This window comes from Thunnus maccoyii, chromosome 20 (assembly GCF_910596095.1).
Source record: "Thunnus maccoyii chromosome 20, fThuMac1.1, whole genome shotgun sequence".
NCBI lineage: Eukaryota > Metazoa > Chordata > Actinopteri > Scombriformes > Scombridae > Thunnus > Thunnus maccoyii.
The window spans coordinates 26,550,839-26,569,348 of record NC_056552.1 but is presented as its reverse complement, the minus strand read 5'-3'; the positions used below and the strand labels follow the sequence as shown (position 1 = coordinate 26,569,348).

General features: G+C 39.9%; 1 protein-coding gene across 1 annotated transcript; it reads left to right on the top strand.

Annotated features, from left to right (window-relative positions):
* The first annotated feature begins 11,680 nt into the window (after nucleotides 1-11,680).
* On the top strand, nucleotides 11,681-16,451 carry LOC121887615 (cytochrome P450 26A1). Its single transcript, XM_042398531.1, has 7 exons — nucleotides 11,681-12,228; nucleotides 12,692-12,916; nucleotides 13,606-13,887; nucleotides 14,129-14,278; nucleotides 14,415-14,549; nucleotides 15,302-15,448; nucleotides 15,581-16,451. Exons 1-7 carry the CDS (start codon nucleotides 12,040-12,042, stop codon nucleotides 15,917-15,919), a joined length of 1,467 nt encoding a protein of 488 aa, XP_042254465.1. The 5' UTR covers nucleotides 11,681-12,039; the 3' UTR covers nucleotides 15,920-16,451.
* Nucleotides 16,452-18,510: the final 2,059 nt, after the last annotated feature.

Here is an 18,510-nt window from a genome sequence, read left to right as displayed (position 1 = left end):
TTGCAGGAAAACATCACAATTAAACTTTTATCCACTGACATTTGCTTCAGGTATAAGTATCTTTTATGATGTGATGTTATTTGAGTCTACATCGTCTTTGTCTTGAGCACTTCCTAAAAACATTTTATCGACTGTCTGTTCTTAGGTTTAACTCTCGTCTCCATCTTGTTAAAAGGTTGATGGACTGAGAAAACATTAGGGACAACAATAGAAATAAGTCCAGGACGTTACAATATATTAGAGTGCTGTCAGTGAACCTAAACCTAATGGATGAACTTTGATGCTCAACCTATCAGCCAACACAGATGAGATGTTCTAGTCTGTTAATCCTAAAAGAGCTCACATGTCAATAAATCCATCTTCATGACAACTGAGCAATTTCCATCCACAGATGAAGACTCTTTCATACAGATGAAGGCTCCTGCAAAAGCTTGTCAGTGCACATGAGTGGATTTGGGATTGTTTTGTCAAAAAGTTGCATGTTGTAATAATCCTTTAATGGTTCCTGTGGAAAGGTTGTTAAAGGAATAGTTCACTACTTTGGGAGATTGTAATATAATATACAGTACTGTGCAAACATTACTTTCAAAGTAATGGCATGAATTGCTTTTATTTATCACCTAACTTGATACAAAGTTAAGTGAACAGCAGAAACCTAAATGAAATCTATATTTGGTGTGAGCAGCTTTGCCTTTAAAACAGCAGCAGTTCTCCTCAGCACATCTGTACACAGTTTTTCAGGTACTCAGAAGGTTGGTTGTTCCTGCATCTTGGAGAAGTTGCTTCTTCTGTGGATTCAGGCGTCTAAGCTGCTTCTGTCTCTTAATGTAATCCCAGACTGACTCCATGATGTTGAGATCAGGGCTCTGTGGGGGCCAAACCATCTTTTGCAGGACTCCTTGTTCTTCATGTTTATGGAGATAGTTCTTTATGACTCTGGCAGGATGTTTGGGCTCGTTGTCATGCTGCAGAATACATTTGGGACCAATCAGATGCCTCCCTGATGGTATTAAGGATAAAAATCTATCTACTTTGTTCAGTACTGTATATAAAATCTTAATATTTATTTATAGTGCAAAACCCAGAACTTCCCACTATGCAGCAAATTTAAATCAAGAATAATAAAATCAAATGGAGAACTCACAGCAAAAGACATTAACTGGAGCAGAATAAAACTATAAAACAAATTCCAAGAAAGAGTTCCAGCATGTAACTCCTTCTAAAACCACTGATTTTCACATTTCTGTTTGTTTAAAGATTAAGCAAATGCTTTATAAGTGTTGGTAGGGTTTGGACAAAGCTAGGCTAGCTGCTTCCACCTGCTTCCAGTCATTATGCTAATCCTGACTCCAGCTATGAACTTAACGCACAGATATGAGACTGATATCCATCTCCTCATCTCACTGTTGTTTGTGTGGGAATTTCTACTTGTACACGGGAAATATTGTTTACCATAGTTTACTGAGCACATTCATGCTCCCCATATGAACACCTTCCATTCTGAACACTTCATAACAAACAAACATATGATATGTATGTAGTGCTGCAAAATATGTGTAAGACAATGATTGGAATCTTTTTATTTGTGGTACATGCAGCACTGAAAAACTACATGAGAAGATAAATGAGACACAGTAGGTGGGAAAAAATGTTTTTTTTACATGTATATAATTTGGATGAACTGCACCATCAGTCACAATCTAGATACAAGGTCTTTAGCCCTCCCTCTCTCTCTCTCTCATACACACACACACACATACAAAGACAAAACAGTCACTTGTTCTGTGAAGGTTTTCTGTCATCTTGTGTCTCTGAGCCTCGCTGTATCCCACCGCACACACGCTAACTGGGAAACAGCAAGTGAACTTTGGCCCAGGTCAGCGTTTGAATGCGAGGATCCCTGTCGCCGCAGATGTAATGAGGCGAGAGACATTTGAAGAGCTCTATTATCAGTGGACAGCAGCCACCCTGCCAACACACACACACACACACACACACACACACACACACACAGAAATGTGTTTGTTTTCCTCGGAGGTTACTGCACATTCTCAACTGTCTTGTTACAATATTCTACCATTCTATTTAACATTGTGACCTTTCATCTATATACAGTTCATCCCATCTGCAAGTTTGCATTCTATTTACAGTATCTATCACTGCTTGAAATCCAAAATTTGTCAGAGGGAAGTATTTTTGGTGAAAAAAATGATCAACTTTCTTCACCTAGGAAATAACTCCTGACACATTCTCTGTAGATATCTAGGAGAGCTCCGGAGGTTAACGACCTGTTAGGAGCTGCAGGAAGAGACATCCTGTGGAAGGTGAGATGTTCATTCATGACAATAAACATATTAAAACATGCTGTTCTGGCAAAAATTGAATCATTTTTGTGACTGACCTCTTTACAACATCCTCATGCAAATTCTGTTTATTTATTTATTTCAAATGACAGATGGTGTGGCTGTAATGTTTGAGAGATATGTTCATATTGTTACAGTGCATTTTACAACAATTGGTGACACTGAAATATATAACATCAATACATTTTCCACACTTACAGGACACATAAGTTAAAGGACAGCTTCACAATTTTTCAAGTCTGTCTCAAAATAAATACCTAAATGTGCCAAATGAACATGTAAACATGTTTTTCTTGCTGTAATCATTCCTCCTGTTCATACTGACCATTAGAAGATCCCTTCATAATTCATTTATAATGTAAGTGATGGAGGACAAAATCCACAGTCCTCCTCCTGTGCAAAAAATGTATTTAAAAGTTTATCTGAAGCTAATATGAAGCTTCAGATGTCCAAATGAGTCAAATCAAGTAGATATCTTTCAACATTACAGACTTTTTAGTGCCAAAGTTCCTCTTTTTGCAAAAAAGACTGTAAATGTGGCAGATATCCACTTGATATGATTAACTCAGACTGATGAAGCTTCATATAAGCTTCACATCAACTTTTAAATGACTGTGTGGACACACTGTGGATTTTGGCCCCATCACTTACATTTCAAGGGGAGGACTGGAACAGGAGGAATGATTACAGCCAGGAAAACCAGTGGGCACCTGACTAGAAATTGTGAACCAGTCCTTTAACAGAAGGTGCAGCTGGAAGGAGAATTGGCAGGACCCAACCTGGAGGTCGGAACCCCCCACTAGAGGTCACACTCACTAGAGTTTGTGAGATGATTTACAGAAGCGGAGAGTAAGAGACACATTTCTGCTACACAATGTTAAGCTTGTTTTAACAGACCTTCCCTTTAATTTTTGCTTTTTCCTCCCTTGTAAATAACCAGATAAATTAACTTGTTCAAATAAAACAAGGGAAACATATTGACTTACTTGACTTATTGAGGATGACTTATTTATAAATACTATTATCAGATTTAAGCTATTTACTAATTTTGGCATCATATTTTTGCATAACCCATAACCTTTATCATCTATATTACTCGCCCGTATACAGTACATAAAGCCTACACATAAAAGAGTGGTTTTTAGTCATTACGATGCCTATTGTGATACCTGTGAAGGGTTCTGAGATGCTTAATAAATATGAGCCCTGATCTTATTCATTATAAAAAGCCAACATCAGCCTCATGTAACAGTGTAACCCGCCACTGCACATCTGCAGTTGGACGTCCAGGGGAAACCAGTAGATTTTGCCTTCCTGTGTCAATGTAGTGAGAGGAGGGGGAGAGCGTTTCCTTCCTGAGTGTCAGCAGGAGTGACAAGTATTTTAGTGCAGGGATCAAACACTTTAACAAGGCAGTAAACTACTTTTACATTCGCTTCAACAATACAGCAGACAGACACACCTGCTGACACAGACATATACATTTAGTTTTAGATGCGGATGAAAGCATTTTGGCTTCACAGTCATTCAGTAAGATTGAGAGGCTCCCAGATGAAGTTGTCTCTTCATATGGCTGAAATTTACTATTTACTATTTTTTAGAAACTTGTATTGATGGCTGGTCATTTCTTAATGGGGTGGGATATTGGAATATTAGAGTTATTAAAATCTTATCTTATCTAAAAAACTTATCGTAGGTCCTGGATAGTCGGATGTTTTCTGCCAGACACGTTAGTTATCTAGGATGCTGTTAGTCATCTGTGTGCAGAGAGCATGATATTAAAGACCCAGAGGAAAGTCAACAACAAAACACAACCAGGCTTTTGACCAAAATTGATAAAGGAAATTGATTAAGACACTGCTGCTGTTGTTGTGAGTTGTCTTGACTCAGTATGTTCATGGTTTGAAGGTCTAAGAAAACACCACCAGACTTCAGTTACCGACCACCATAGATTGTCTTTAGGGTTACTGGGCTGGGATTGGTCCAATTTAACTTTGAACAATAAAAAAGAAAAGGTATCTTCCACATTTTAAAAAGAAGGAATGAATGTCTTATGGGAAACATGAAAGTGTAGGCTCATCATCTATAGAGGACACCAAGGTCATGACCTCAGTTTTACATGTACGTGTAGGAGTTAACATTCTACAATTACACACACATAAAAGATAAAGCTCATAGAAAATAAACTTGAGCAGTTAAAATGAATAAACAATATGTGTACTTTTTTGGTGGCAAACATTTTTTAGGTAGATGGAACACCCTGCATCCTCGTTATATTATGTATTATTTTTACAACTTATTTTTCACAATTATGGTGTATTTATTTGGTATTTTGGTTTGTTAAGAATATGATGACACCTAGCTTTACTGTAAGGACCACAATGGAAATATCGTCTTTGACTTTTTATTGTGTCATCTGTGACATTTTAGAGTTGTGACAAAAACAAGACAGAATAGAAACCATAGAAAGCATCATTTTATGCTGTATGTTGTTAATGGGAGATTGTAGGAATAAATAGCAGGTCATTTTATACAGTAGTGTCATCACAACATGAGAGAGATTTCATTTGTTTGTCTGTTTTGGTTTGTTTTTTTTCTTATGCATTTTCAACCCATTTTGTAACCTTATCCTTTGAAAGTAGTGTACCTGTGTGATGGACTGAATGTATATCAACATTACAATTTCACTGGAGACATTTCATCATTTTTAATAAACATCTGATGTGACTAGTCACGTGAATTCATGCCCTCTCCTATTGAATCCCACAGAGTTTCTACAGTGAGACACAGAGAGCCGCTGACGTCAGAAGAAAAACAGTGATTGACCTCCTGTTGAACCAGGAGCCTGACACTCCCTCTGACCTCCTCCCACTGGGAATGCACCTCAGATTTGCACCTCAAACTACAAATCCCAGTCCAGAAGAAGAGGAACCATAAAGCCTGTTGTAAATCAGCATAAATGCAGATAAGCAGAATGCATTTGCAGGATATCATTAAAGACGCAGTCATGGATTTTTACTTTTTTGTCCACTTGGGGGCAGCAGATTAGTCGTAAACACAACACTGATATATCATCATCTTACAAAGTTGTTATGGCTAACATGTTAGGAAACAGTTACCTCTTTACACATCCATCAGACACAGAGCAACATTATTATTCATTTGGAGTCGTGTTTCTGTCCACCTGGTGAATGTAAGTACAGCATTCACTCTCTTTTAGCTGTTAATATCTGTAAATATCTGGCTCTTTAGCTGTTGAATGCTTCACTATGTTCACCAGCTAGTCTACAGCTAACTGTGTCTGTTTGCTGTTTGGTGTTGAGCAGGTACAGTGGCTTTTTCTCTGAAAACAGCTGCCTGCTGCTGCTGTTAACCAGGCTGCTGCAGGTAGAGTTTACAGGCTCGAGGCTAAAACTATAAGAGGGTGAAAGGCTCAATAGAGCTGAGAGGACCTGCAGGGTTAGTGATGATTCTCTGTTGGTTCATCACTATGAATGACACATTTCACATTACACATTATCATTTGATCATTTCTCAATATAAAAATATTGACTAGTACAGCTTTAAATTAATTTCCATTCCTGATTTTTTTAAAAATCCAGTTAACAGAGTGCCCAGCTGGATTAAGACTTGATGTGTGAACTGTAACTGGCTCCAGTCCAGGGAGCTTGTGTTGCATCTCTCTCTCTCATCTCTCTGTTATCACAATCTAATAAAAGCATAAAATATCTGTTATTTTGTTTGTTTTTTATGAAGAGGATCAGGAGGAGGGTCATGAATCACTTCAAAAAGTGACTGAAATACTTATTTAAGGCCAAGTTTAAAACTTGAAGCCAATTGTCAAAGGTTCATGTTTGTTGACACTGCATTTCTGCTACTAGTGTTTCATTCATCATATTGTGTGATATACAAGAAAACAATGCAGATTTTCATTTGACATTTTTGTTGTGTGGTCTTTCAACTCTGTAACTGGGCATGGTTGAACGTTAGGGACCAAATTTAGTTAACGGCCCCAAAGAACTTTGGACTGGCTCTGTGTTGGCTCAGTCTCACAGTTAGCAGCTGATTTATGACCCCAACTCATTCCATTCATTTTTCAATCCAAACCAAACTGACTGTATAAGAAACTGCAACACCAGTTTAAAGACAATGGGAATGAGCACATCTAGCTCACTGTGGTTTGGATGGATTAATTGTCTATTAAGCTACAGTAATTCAGTTATTCAACAATGATTTAATATTTATATGTAAAACAACAACAACAACAACAACAACAACAACAACAACAACAATAATGTAACAGTTAAAGTAGTTTTGTGTTGTCCAGCGCTGTCAACTCTCTCTCTCTCTCTCTCTCTCTCTCTCTCTCTCTCTCTTTCTCTCTCTCTCTCTCTCTCGCTCTCTCTCTCACTGTGTGCGTGTGTGTGTGTGCGTGTGTGTTTGACGGACAGTGAACTTGGTTGCGCGCGAGAGTTCACCGAAATGTCAGGGTCACAAGCAGGTCAGCCAGGGCGCGAGCTGGGGGAGGAGAGATACAAACACGCGCGCACGCGCCGCGGCTTATTGGCGCTTGTGCTGACTGCGCGCTCTGTGCGCGTGCGCGTGTATGTGTGCTTATACTTTTACACGTTTATTGACGGTGTTTTGCCCTGCAGTGACATATCAGCTGAGATAAACAGCAAACACACCAACAGATCTGTGAGTCAGTTCATCATCAGACTATCAACTCTCAACTTTATCACCAGCTGAGATGGAAAGTAAACCACAACCAGGTTTAATTAGCCTGGAGGTTTAGTATTTTGATTGTTACTCTACTACATTTCATTGGGACTGTATGATGTAGTGAGTGACAACAGGAGAATATTAAACATGTGTCTGGTGCACTGTTGTAAAAAGCTGCTCAATAGTATTTGAATTACTGAGATACCCAGCTGGAATAACATCAACAATTTAAATGTCTTCAAAATTGGCGTTTTTGTTGTTGTTTTGTTTTGGTTTTTTGTTGTTGTTGTTGTTGTTGGGGGGGGGGGGGGCATTTAAATAAGTACTCTGCATGTTACATACCTGACTGTGTAGAAAATGCTTTTAAACTATTTTAGACCATAATGTAGAACATAAATAAATAAAGAACGTTTGCTTGGTGGCTCATCAACAGTCTCTCAGGAGGGGCTCTGCTGGGGGGGGGGGGGGGGTTGGACTCGCTGCTAATGTATCCATAAGTTAACTTTTAAATAAACATTAAAGGCATTTTATCATTCTGATATTTTTATGTGTACTTGATGAAAATGATTTGAATACTTATTCCAGCCCTGGTTTAAAAAGTCCTTTAAATAGTCTTTATTTACACTGCAGGCCTATTGTTTCATTTGATCTGTTTATTTATTACATCTGTCTCACATTGTGTTTTCACAAGGCACAAATCTAATGTCATGTAGGACAGACCCCAGTCCTGACATGGCCTGCATGGTGCAAATGAACAAAAACAAAAGATGTCACATCTGGGCAATCTGTCATGGAAGCTCTAATCCTGCTGCTCTCCTCTATGAAGGGCTCTCCCTGTCTCTCCACTGGCTGCTTGAGACCACATTCAAACAAGGTTTTATACACTTTGAAACAGTTTTTTTCAGTTCTGTTCAGACTTAGCTGATGTTTTCCAAAGCTTAACGTTTTTCAGACAAATCGAATCTTTAAATCAAATTCTTGTTTTTTTTTTCTGTTCACATGTAGAGCGACTGACAATCCGTGATACATAGAGGCCTTAGGCTACAATAATCATTACACAACAAAATACCTGTGAAGAAACACTGAATAAACATATTGGTGATGTCCTGAGGCTGGTGCTAGAGGAAATGTCATGGTGTCATTCACATTGAAAGGGTTTAACCTCTCTGGAGTGTGAACGTGATCAGTAAATGAATTACAAACTGTCTGTTAGATTATAAGACACATGGTCTATCTTTGTCCTGAAGCTGGTGCTAGAGCAAAGTTCAAAATGGTTCATCCTCCGGGGAGCATGAATGTGTTCATGAAATTTTATTACCATCTGCCATTTAGATTCTGATATTTCCATATCTCTGACCTGACAGTGACGGAAGATACACATACGTGGACCAAAGTGTTGTGGACTTATGGACCAGGGTAAAAACACAACTGGAACACTTTCATCTGCAATTAAAGTGTACTTTCATGGTCACATTTGTCCATACAGTATAAACTACATACTGCTCAAGTGATAGCAGTGAAGATAGCAAGAAGGAGTGTAGATCTCTTCAGGTGATCAGTGAGTTTACACAGTGACATGTTGAGGTGTGGACCCATAAACAACCAGGAATCATTCTCTACACTTGAACTTCCCTTCAACCCCCCCCCCCCCCCCCCCCCTCCCTCCCTCCTCCTCCCCCTGCTTTATCACACCTGAACAGCAGAATCCTGTTTCACACATTCACATTGTGATGAGAAAAACTCACCAGCTACAGCATGTCCAGCTGGAAACCCACTCACCCTGACATGCATCACCCGCTGCTGTCTGTCTGAAGCCAGAGAGAACAAGTATTTGTACATGAACATTGTGGCTCACTCTTCAGTTGCCTATATTTGATTGATTGGTGCCCAACCCTCATTGGTTTACAAGACACCAAAAGTACAGTTGCAGTGGTCAAACATTTCATTTCATTACAAATTACAGATTATCATAAAGCTCAGTTATTATTATACAAATTATTCTGTCTTCTCTCCCAAGCTTGACAAATAAGATCTACTACAAAAAAGGTTCCCTTCCTGAAGCACTACTCAAGTTTATTCATAATCATCCAGCTCAAAGAAATCAACATAAATGGAGGACATTTTACTAAAAAAGTATATCCCTTAAGTCCTTGTAGACAGGACAGTAAAACAAAGATGAACCTCATTCTCAACTTCACCTAACTCACACAACAATGTCTGTCCTCTTCTGGAGTGGCATTAAACCTCTCTGCGGCTGATGGTAATATTCCTGAACCTAACTGTGTACATAGGGATCTTTGTCTTTTGTTTAAATTATACTTCACATAGGTTTCTACACTGTAGCTATTCGTTATGAGTTCATTATTTTTGTTTATACCATATATTAACAGACCATTTTCTTTATACATTTTACTCCTAATCTCCTGAATATCACAAAGTAACCTGTTCTGGAAAATTCATGACAAATCATTCAAATAAAATTAAACTCATTAGCCCAGGGATGACCATGTGAAATGTTGTAATTATATATCTTTTTAGTGAGTCTCTGATCAGATGTCTTCACAAGCCTTTGTCATGTTTGGAGGTTCCCATCCCATAATGACCAAAACTGAAGTAAATTTATGGTCTCCCAAAAAAGATTGAATAGCTCTGTGATGCAGTGTTGTAACTTGTATGTTAGTAAAAACCCCAAACACTAGAAGCATAGTCAGACACAGGACAGACACATGAATTATAAAGTTGTGTATAAGTATGGAATCCCAGATTATAGCCTGTATACTGTTGAGCAAATAAATAATGTCATGAAAATGGTGTTATTTTATCATTAGGCCTTTACTTTTATTGTCATGTTCAGAGTTGTCAGAGTCAAATCTCATCTGTCCATGAAGACCATAAACCTTCAACAAGATGAAATGTTCTGTCTCTCTGTTCTCAACTGAGTGCCATGTTTTCTGAGGTTTCATAAATTATCTGTGGAAATCTGTCAATAACGGAATTTTACAAACAGATCACTACACAGAAACATATAATAATGTGTTTAATGTGTGCCCACTGATGTGTGCTAATTTAATTCAAACTTTGTGTGGGAGTATACAACATTAAAGCACAATATCAGTGAGTCCTGTTTCTTTGCATAATTACAAGGCCCTTGCAGATCAAATCAGCAATTCTGGGTGCGGGAAGCATGTGATTTTATTTCAAAAACTGTACATATTGCAAAGATAGAAGGAGGAACAGGGGGTCAGCGGGGGGCCCAGTTGGTCTTCACCCTTGGGCCCCCCTAGCAGGTTAATCGTGCCATACTGTTTCCAAGATTTCATCATGCTGCTAATTCTGTCAGAGAAATATCGAAATATATGTATTTATTATGGGATTTAAATATACTTAGTCTAAAAATATTAAAATCAGTATGAACATATTGTAAACTGGTAAAATATAAACTCCCACAAAGACTGTAAAACTCCCAAAAAAAAAGGCCAATGTCCTCAGTGGCAGCTAAAGCCCAGCTTGTATCAGCAGAAAGTCAAGGAAAAGTCATGGAATTTTACATCCAAGCCAGGATGGGAACCAGATCATATGTCCAGGCTTTTGTGCGACTGTAATAGTGATAGTTGTCATGCCTTCACACTGGGGTGAACCTCGGGGCGCCCTCTTTTAAAAACGCACACAGTCAGCCAGAACAGACAGATCCATCCATGTAATGTGTCGTTGTAAAAGCAGCAGCCAAGCTGTCTCACTCTGACTGAGCGATTGGCCCTGCAGCACCCACACACACACACACACACACACCCACACACACACACCCTCTCACACCCCCACACACACACTCACACACACACACACACACACACACACGTCCTGACGTTATGGCAGGTCGTAAAAACAGAGTCCAAATGCAGAGTGAGGATGTGGTGACTCGGCTGATGAGCGCCTTCTCTGCTCGGTGTTTACTTTTCATGCGGCGTAGCCCGGGGATAACCTTGCGTGCGTGTACGCGCGTGTATGTGTGTGTGTGTGTGTGTGTCCCTCCGCCTGTCTCTGCTGACCCAAGTTTGAACCCGCTGAGAGAGATATCATTTTTATAACACACACAGAGGGAGAGAGAGGGAGCAGGTTAAAGTCTTCTTCTAGATTACGAAGAGGTTCAATCTGAAAGCAGAATGAGTCAAGCTGAGGGCAGCGCTGCTTTCCAGCGAAGTGTTAATCATCATTTCATCTCTCACAGTCATCTGCTGCCTCATTCTTATATTGATACGTCATGAAGGCACGCGCGAAAAATAAGGATACACGAGAGCGAAGAATGAAATCTGGAAGGAATGATTAAGAATGGTACTGTGTGCAGGTGCAGCCTATAAAAAGAAGGTAACTTTTCTTAAAAAAAAAAAAAAAAAGGCTTAATGTTGAATGACAGCATGAGACACACAGGGAGAGGGATTAGGACATTCTTCAACCTGAAGCCTCTTTTCCATTTTCTGAAGCAGCTGAAAATGTGCTGCTTAAAAGCTTTTTGCTCTTGAATGCAGGCCGCCCTGCAGGCATGATTACTGATCCTACAAGCGGGGCTTAAGCCAAGGTAATGAGTGTGTAAACTAGCTGCCTTATTGCCAACAAAGGCGTCTTGGGATGCGCTTCCATTGTCTCGGAGGGAATCATCACCTTTTCTCAATGAAATCCGCCGCGGATTGTCTGCGTGCAACAGGAGGTAAGGATTAAAGATGCGGCCCTTGGAACAAATGGTGAGGCAAACTAGCCAGTACCGGCCGGAGGCGGGGCCGAGCGACACCCACAATTAAAGATGAACTTTGTGTGAACTAATTTATCTGAGGGAGGAGAAGGTAACAGGCTGTCCGCGGTCCCTGGCAGCCTATAAAAACGCTGGATGAGCAGCCCGGAGCTTCAGTAGCTGGCAGAGCTTCACCTGAACGGAGCCACCACTCTGACAAGACGCTGCAACATGGCTCTGAGCACACTGCTGGCCACCTTCCTGTGCACCATCGTGCTTCCCATCCTGCTGTTTCTAGTGGCGGTGAAGCTGTGGGAAGTTTACATGATCCGAGGCAGAGACCCGAGCTGCCCCAGACCGCTGCCCCCGGGATCCATGGGCTTACCTTTCATTGGAGAGACGCTGCAGCTCATCCTGCAGGTAAACGCATGACACAGCTTCTGACTTCTACTTTCACACAGAAACACTTAAAGATGCGTAATGTGCCCGTGTGGATAAGGATGCTCCAAACACTACAAGGGATATATAACTTTATGGATTTCATCTGTGTAAACAAACTGCACCGCATTTAACTTATCTCTTATCCCTCCTGCATGATTAAATAGTTTATTGCAGTCTTAAATTAACTCTAGCCCTTTGGACCAGCTTTATTGCGGCTGTTAGTTATACATCATTAGAAATCTGTAAAATTTATCATTCTAGTAGTATTGATTAGTTTAAACTTTTTGACTTATTTTCTAACTTTATTTTAATTTTCGCATGTATATTATTATTGTAGTTGTTTGTCATGTGAGTTGCAGTTCAGTACAGTACAGTCTACAGTTCAGTATCAGTGTTTATTCGTGTATTTATCATTGTTTATTGTCTGGGATGTGTCTTGCAGAGAAGGAAGTTTCTGCGGATGAAGCGACAGAAGTACGGCTACATCTACCGCACACACCTCTTCGGGAACCCCACGGTGCGCGTGACCGGAGCGGATAACGTCAGGCAGATTCTGTTGGGGGAACACAGGCTCGTGTCCGTGCAGTGGCCCGCGTCTGTGCGCACCATCCTGGGCTCCGACACTTTGTCAAATGTGCACGGGGCGCAGCACAAGACCAAGAAAAAGGTAAGTTATGATTTTATTTGAAACTCACTTTTAAACAAAAGTGACACGAAGCATCGGTGTCATATCCCTGTAAGCATCTCTCCACGGTCCTAAACCACCATTAACATTTTCATATGTACTTTGAAGACATCTGCATATGCACTTTGAACAGAGGGATAAAAACATCTCCCAACCAATCTCAGTTTTTTTTTATTTGAAATAAAAAAACGTGGCAATCCAACTTTGATCTTAGAATTATCAGTTAAATGAGTATCAAATATTCAATATTATTTTCTATCTTTTGCTTAAAATTTATCAGACAAAAACGTGACATTAGGGAGCATTATTCCCTTTAGATTGGTGGCAGGACTGTAGTTACTGTTCAAATTATTTAATCAACTGGGCTTGGATGTATAGGCTTTCCCTGGGGGAACTGTAAAAAAGTCATCAGTTTATCAAATCATGTCTGCTTATAAATGAGATAAATAAATGCTTGGAAAAAAGTATTTTCCAAAAACTAGATGAAGTGAATATTTTGTCCTTATGTCTGCAAATTGATCATGTTGGCCAAAATATAACTTGTCAGTCATCATTCAGAAATCTAGTGGACAAAATCAGGTTTGGATGATTTGATGAAAAATGATGTTAGATGTATGGACTTTGGCTTTTATTAATCTAACCCTCCATCCATCCCTTCTGCACTTCTCCAGGCCATCATGCGGGCTTTCTCCAGGGAGGCTCTGGAGCTCTACATCCCCGTCATCCAGGAGGAGGTGCGGGCTGCGGTGAAGGAATGGCTGGAGAGGGATTCCTGTGTGCTGGTCTACCTGGAGATGAAGCGGCTGATGTTCCGTATTGCCATGAGGATCCTTCTGGGCTTCGAGCCGGAGCAGATTAGGACAGACGAGCAGCAGTTGGTGGAAGCTTTCGAAGAAATGATCAAGAATCTGTTCTCTCTGCCGATCGACGTGCCTTTCAGCGGATTGTACAGGGTAAGAGAGAAACAAATGATGCTCATGTAGCTACTCTCCCTTTTTAAGGAGGAACATGCTTGTATGAATATTATGTAGATATGATTATGGATAATATTTACCTTGATAATACAGAATAGCAGCCATGCTAATTCATCTTCTCATGCTGTCTCTCCTCTACCCTCCATTCATCCTCTCCTCCCTTATTTCCACCTTCTCTCTGTCCCTCCCTGCTCCTCCTGCCATCCTTCCTGTCCTTTAGGGTTTGAAGGCGAGGAACTTCATCCACTCCAAGATAGAAGAGAACATCAAGAAGAAGGTACAGGAGTCAGACAAGGAGTCCAAACACAGAGACGCCCTGCAGCAGCTCATAGACAGCAGCAAGAAGAATGGGGAACCGTTCAGCATGCAGGTAATGATGAGATGATCACATCCACTGTATCAAACTACATGAATCATATATCATTTAAAACCAAACACAAGATATCGTGTATATTATGTTCTTAAAAGCTGCTGTTTTTAAACTAACAAACATTCTCTGTTTCCAGGCCATTAAGGAGTCTGCTACAGAACTGTTGTTTGGGGGCCATGAAACCACAGCCAGCACAGCCACCTCTCTGGTCATGTTCCTGGGCCTGAACCCTGAAGTTGTGGGTAGACTGAGGCAGGAACTGATGGACAAGGTAACGAGACTGTACTACTGTCTTGTGAAAAGCTAACCAAATGCATGATCATGTTAAATTATCTTCAGACATGAGTGTGACATTGTAAAAAACAGTGGTTTAAAGAAAAATAACTCAAGGTCCACTAAACTGCGTCTCACAGTCTTCCTCTGTAGAGTTTACTCAGTTGTCAGCCATACTTTGGCCAAATGATGACAACTGAGCAAACTCCATCTCCTGAGGAAGACTGTGAGATGTGGTTGAAGGCTAATAAGCTAATAAGTGGACCACAGGTATCCTTGAGCACCTTTATCGATTTGGGGGAAAGTCCCCACCCATATCTACTGTAATATAGTTACTATATTAAAATAAACAGTAGGGTTAATATACAGTAGAGCACCATGGATCGAGTAATCCACATTGAAGGTTTCTCAGTAAAGCTACTTAGTGTAAGTGACCAAGAGCCGCATCATGAAGCCAGGTCAGATGAATAATGCTGAGCTGGTCATCAATGATAAACGTGTTTGTTGCTTTGGTGGTCTTGTCTAAGCTTGTGGGGAGGGGGGTAGATAAACTTTTTTTTAGCTGGGAGCACCAGAATTCATAAATAAGTTGCCTCCTGTGTTTGCTCTTTGATGCCAACATTGATATTATTTATGCACGATAAAATTTCAATTCAACAACCAGCACTATCCCATTCCTCGCCAACTAGCATTACACTTGTGTTAGCACTGTCTCCCTCCTCACACTCCTGTTTGTGTCTTTGTGTTCAGGAGGAGCAGGGGATGGACATCCAGAGTCTTAACATCGAGTCCTTGGAGCAGTTGAAATACACTGGTTGTGTCATTAAAGAAACACTAAGGATCAACCCTCCTGTCCCCGGAGGCTTCAGAGTGGCCCTCAAGACCTTTGAGCTTAATGTAAGTTAACAAACATCCCTATGAAGACTGTTCACTGGGCAGCTCAGTGTTAGAGTTTATAGATCCCAGAAACAGTTGACAGCCATGTGTCCTTACTATCTCCTTACTGATCCTTTCACCTCACCATTTCAGGGTTACCAAATTCCCAAAGGCTGGAATGTCATCTACAGCATCTGTGACACGCATGACGTGGCCGATATCTTCCCCAACAAAGAAGACTTCCAGCCCGAGCGCTTCATGACCAAACCCTTGACCGACTCCTCCAGGTTCCAGTACATCCCGTTTGGAGGGGGCTCCAGGATGTGTGTGGGGAAGGAGTTTGCCAAGGTCCTGCTGAAGATCTTCCTGGTGGAAGTGGTCACAAAGTGTCACTGGACTCTTTTAAACGGGCCACCCACCATGAAAACAGGACCTACTGTCTATCCTGTCGACAATTTGCCAACCAAGTTTACCAGCTATGTACAAAATTAAACTGTTATAATGAGGGCTTGTTTCCTAAAAGCAGAGTAGTGTTAAATATGAGGTTTCCCAAAAGTCTCAAATCATCTGTGTTTTACCTCCTGATCTACAGGGAAACTATGATCAGGGTACTTGGGGAGTTATTGGAAGCACTAAGGAGCTCTTAGGAAACAGATCAAAAACTGCATTTACACATGATTCACACAGATCTGTTCTTCTGGGCTTGTGTCAATGTGGTGTTTTAGAAATGGCATGAAATGTACATATTGTAGATACTGTAGATGATTTGAGAATGTATTTTACATTTTATCTTATGTTAATACATTGGATTTGTATATATCTTTTTTTGAAGATGAGAAACTAAACGAGAGGCACTATACACAGACATGGAACACTTTAATCAGCTCAGAGGTGTATCTATAGGATCATGTACATATGTAATGTAGAGTCTGTTTATATAACTTTTGTATCTTACCCCAATTTATTTAAGTGATTTATGTTATATTGTATGGGCTTTTTATTTAATAAACAGTTTTGTGTAGAATCTTGTTTTTGTCATTTAATTTAAAATGAAAGGTTTAAACAGCAATATCCTTCACCTTTGCTATAAAGATTAAAAGAATACTTCAACATTTTGAAGGAGATAAACAAATGAGCTTTTTTGTGAGGGTGAGTGGAAAAGATTGAGATTAATTTTATTTGCATGTGTGTTAAGTACAGAACTGGAGCTAGGATGCAGTTAGCCTGGCTTAGCATAAAGACTGGAAGCAGGAGGAAACAGCTAGCCTAACTCAGTCCAATGTTCAAAAACACACTTAACACATCTAAAGCTCACTGATTGACACATCTATTTGACACATCTATTTGACACATCTATTTTGTTGAATTGTTTTAGAGGGGTTTTTTGGTGTTCTTCACCCAGAAGTAGTCCTACCTCACTCTCAAAAACAAAGCAAGTCGGCATATTTCCCAAAATGTCAAACTATTTCTTTACAAACCTACTTTACTGGTCTCTTTGCAGCAAGAATCTTACATTTAGTTTTAGACAAGCTAACAATTTGGAGCTTAAGGAAAAACAGGATGTAATTAAATATTTTTAAAAAGTACTGCAGTCATGCTGATCTGGAATCACAACTTCATTATAATATGCAAATGAATAATTACAGGATATAATGAATACCAAAGGTTTAGATGATGCTATTAGTGAGCTATGTGTTTGGACATGAAGAGATAAAGAGCAGCTCTTTGTTGTTTATTTGAAAACACCAGGTATAGATGTTTGATGATGATACTTAATGTATTTACTCTGTACACACAGAGGGTGGGTGGTCCTAAAACACACACACATTCCATTATCCTTACAGAATCAATAAGTTCTGAGGAGAAAAGGAAAATACAAGAAAAATCTGGAATCCATAGAAGGAGGGAAAGCAAAGCAGAGGGCTGATGACCCTGGCAGATGAGCAGAAAGAGGGTGAAACAGAGTTCACACTGATCAGTTCAGTTTCAGGGCACTGAACCAGAATAGACCTCCAGTGGAACAGTGGAAGTAGGCCAGTAGCATGGGTAGATGTGTACTGCAGGGTCAGAGATAAGATTATGTCCTCACCTTTAGAGTGTTACTGTTGATGTTGTTTATGTTGCGATGGCCAATGAACAGGTAAAAAGTATGGAGCTGTGTGTTTGAGAATGGGTGTGTAGCTTGTAGAGAGATCTGCTGATGATCAGGTGATTTGGGGGGTGTAGAGGGTTCAGTATGCTTGAAACAAACTAAGTCATATAAATGCTGTCCGACCACGTTTAAAGACCTGTTCTGAATGATTCCACTCACACTGCCTCCCTGGTCTTTCTCCAACTACTGTGTACTGTGTCTTTGTAGTCTCGATGTGTTTAATTGTACATGGATAACAACACACACTTTCAAACAGTATTCCCTCCAAGGAATTCATAAGATACTTTGCTAATAATTCATTTCATAAGTTCAGACTGCTTTCATAGTGTGTTTGTCTAACTTAGATATGGAGCATCCTTCCAATCCTGTGTCCATCCAACCATACCGATCTGCATCCTGGTTAGAGCCTATCCCAACATGCTTTGTGTAGTGTGGTGATGTGGTGGAGGTTGAGCTGCTATTAGTCTATGTTTCATTAGAACTTGTTGTCGGATGGTTGAATAGCCTCCAACCTTTTCAATGTTGGAATTGTGGGAGCTAGTTAGTTGGGGTTTTTATTAATCCTTATACACACTTTTCATGTCTACAGTTGTCAGTTGGAAGAGCTATAAAAAACTTTTGATTAAAGACAACAAATAGCATGAACAATTTTTTTTCTACTGTAACCTTATCCTTAGAGTGGTAGGTTGATGTTGTTTTCAAAGAAATAGTTTCATCATTTTGAGAATACATGCCAAAATACATGGGCATGTATTTGAAGATCAATGTCAATCTCATGTCTGTGTGTTAAGCACAGAGGTCAGGGCATGGTTAGCCTAGCTTAGCATAAAGGCTGGAAATAGGAGGAAACAGCTAGCCAAGCTCTGTCTAAAGTTAAAAAATACACCTATATCAACACCTTTAAAACTGTCTTACACAATGTATCTTGCTT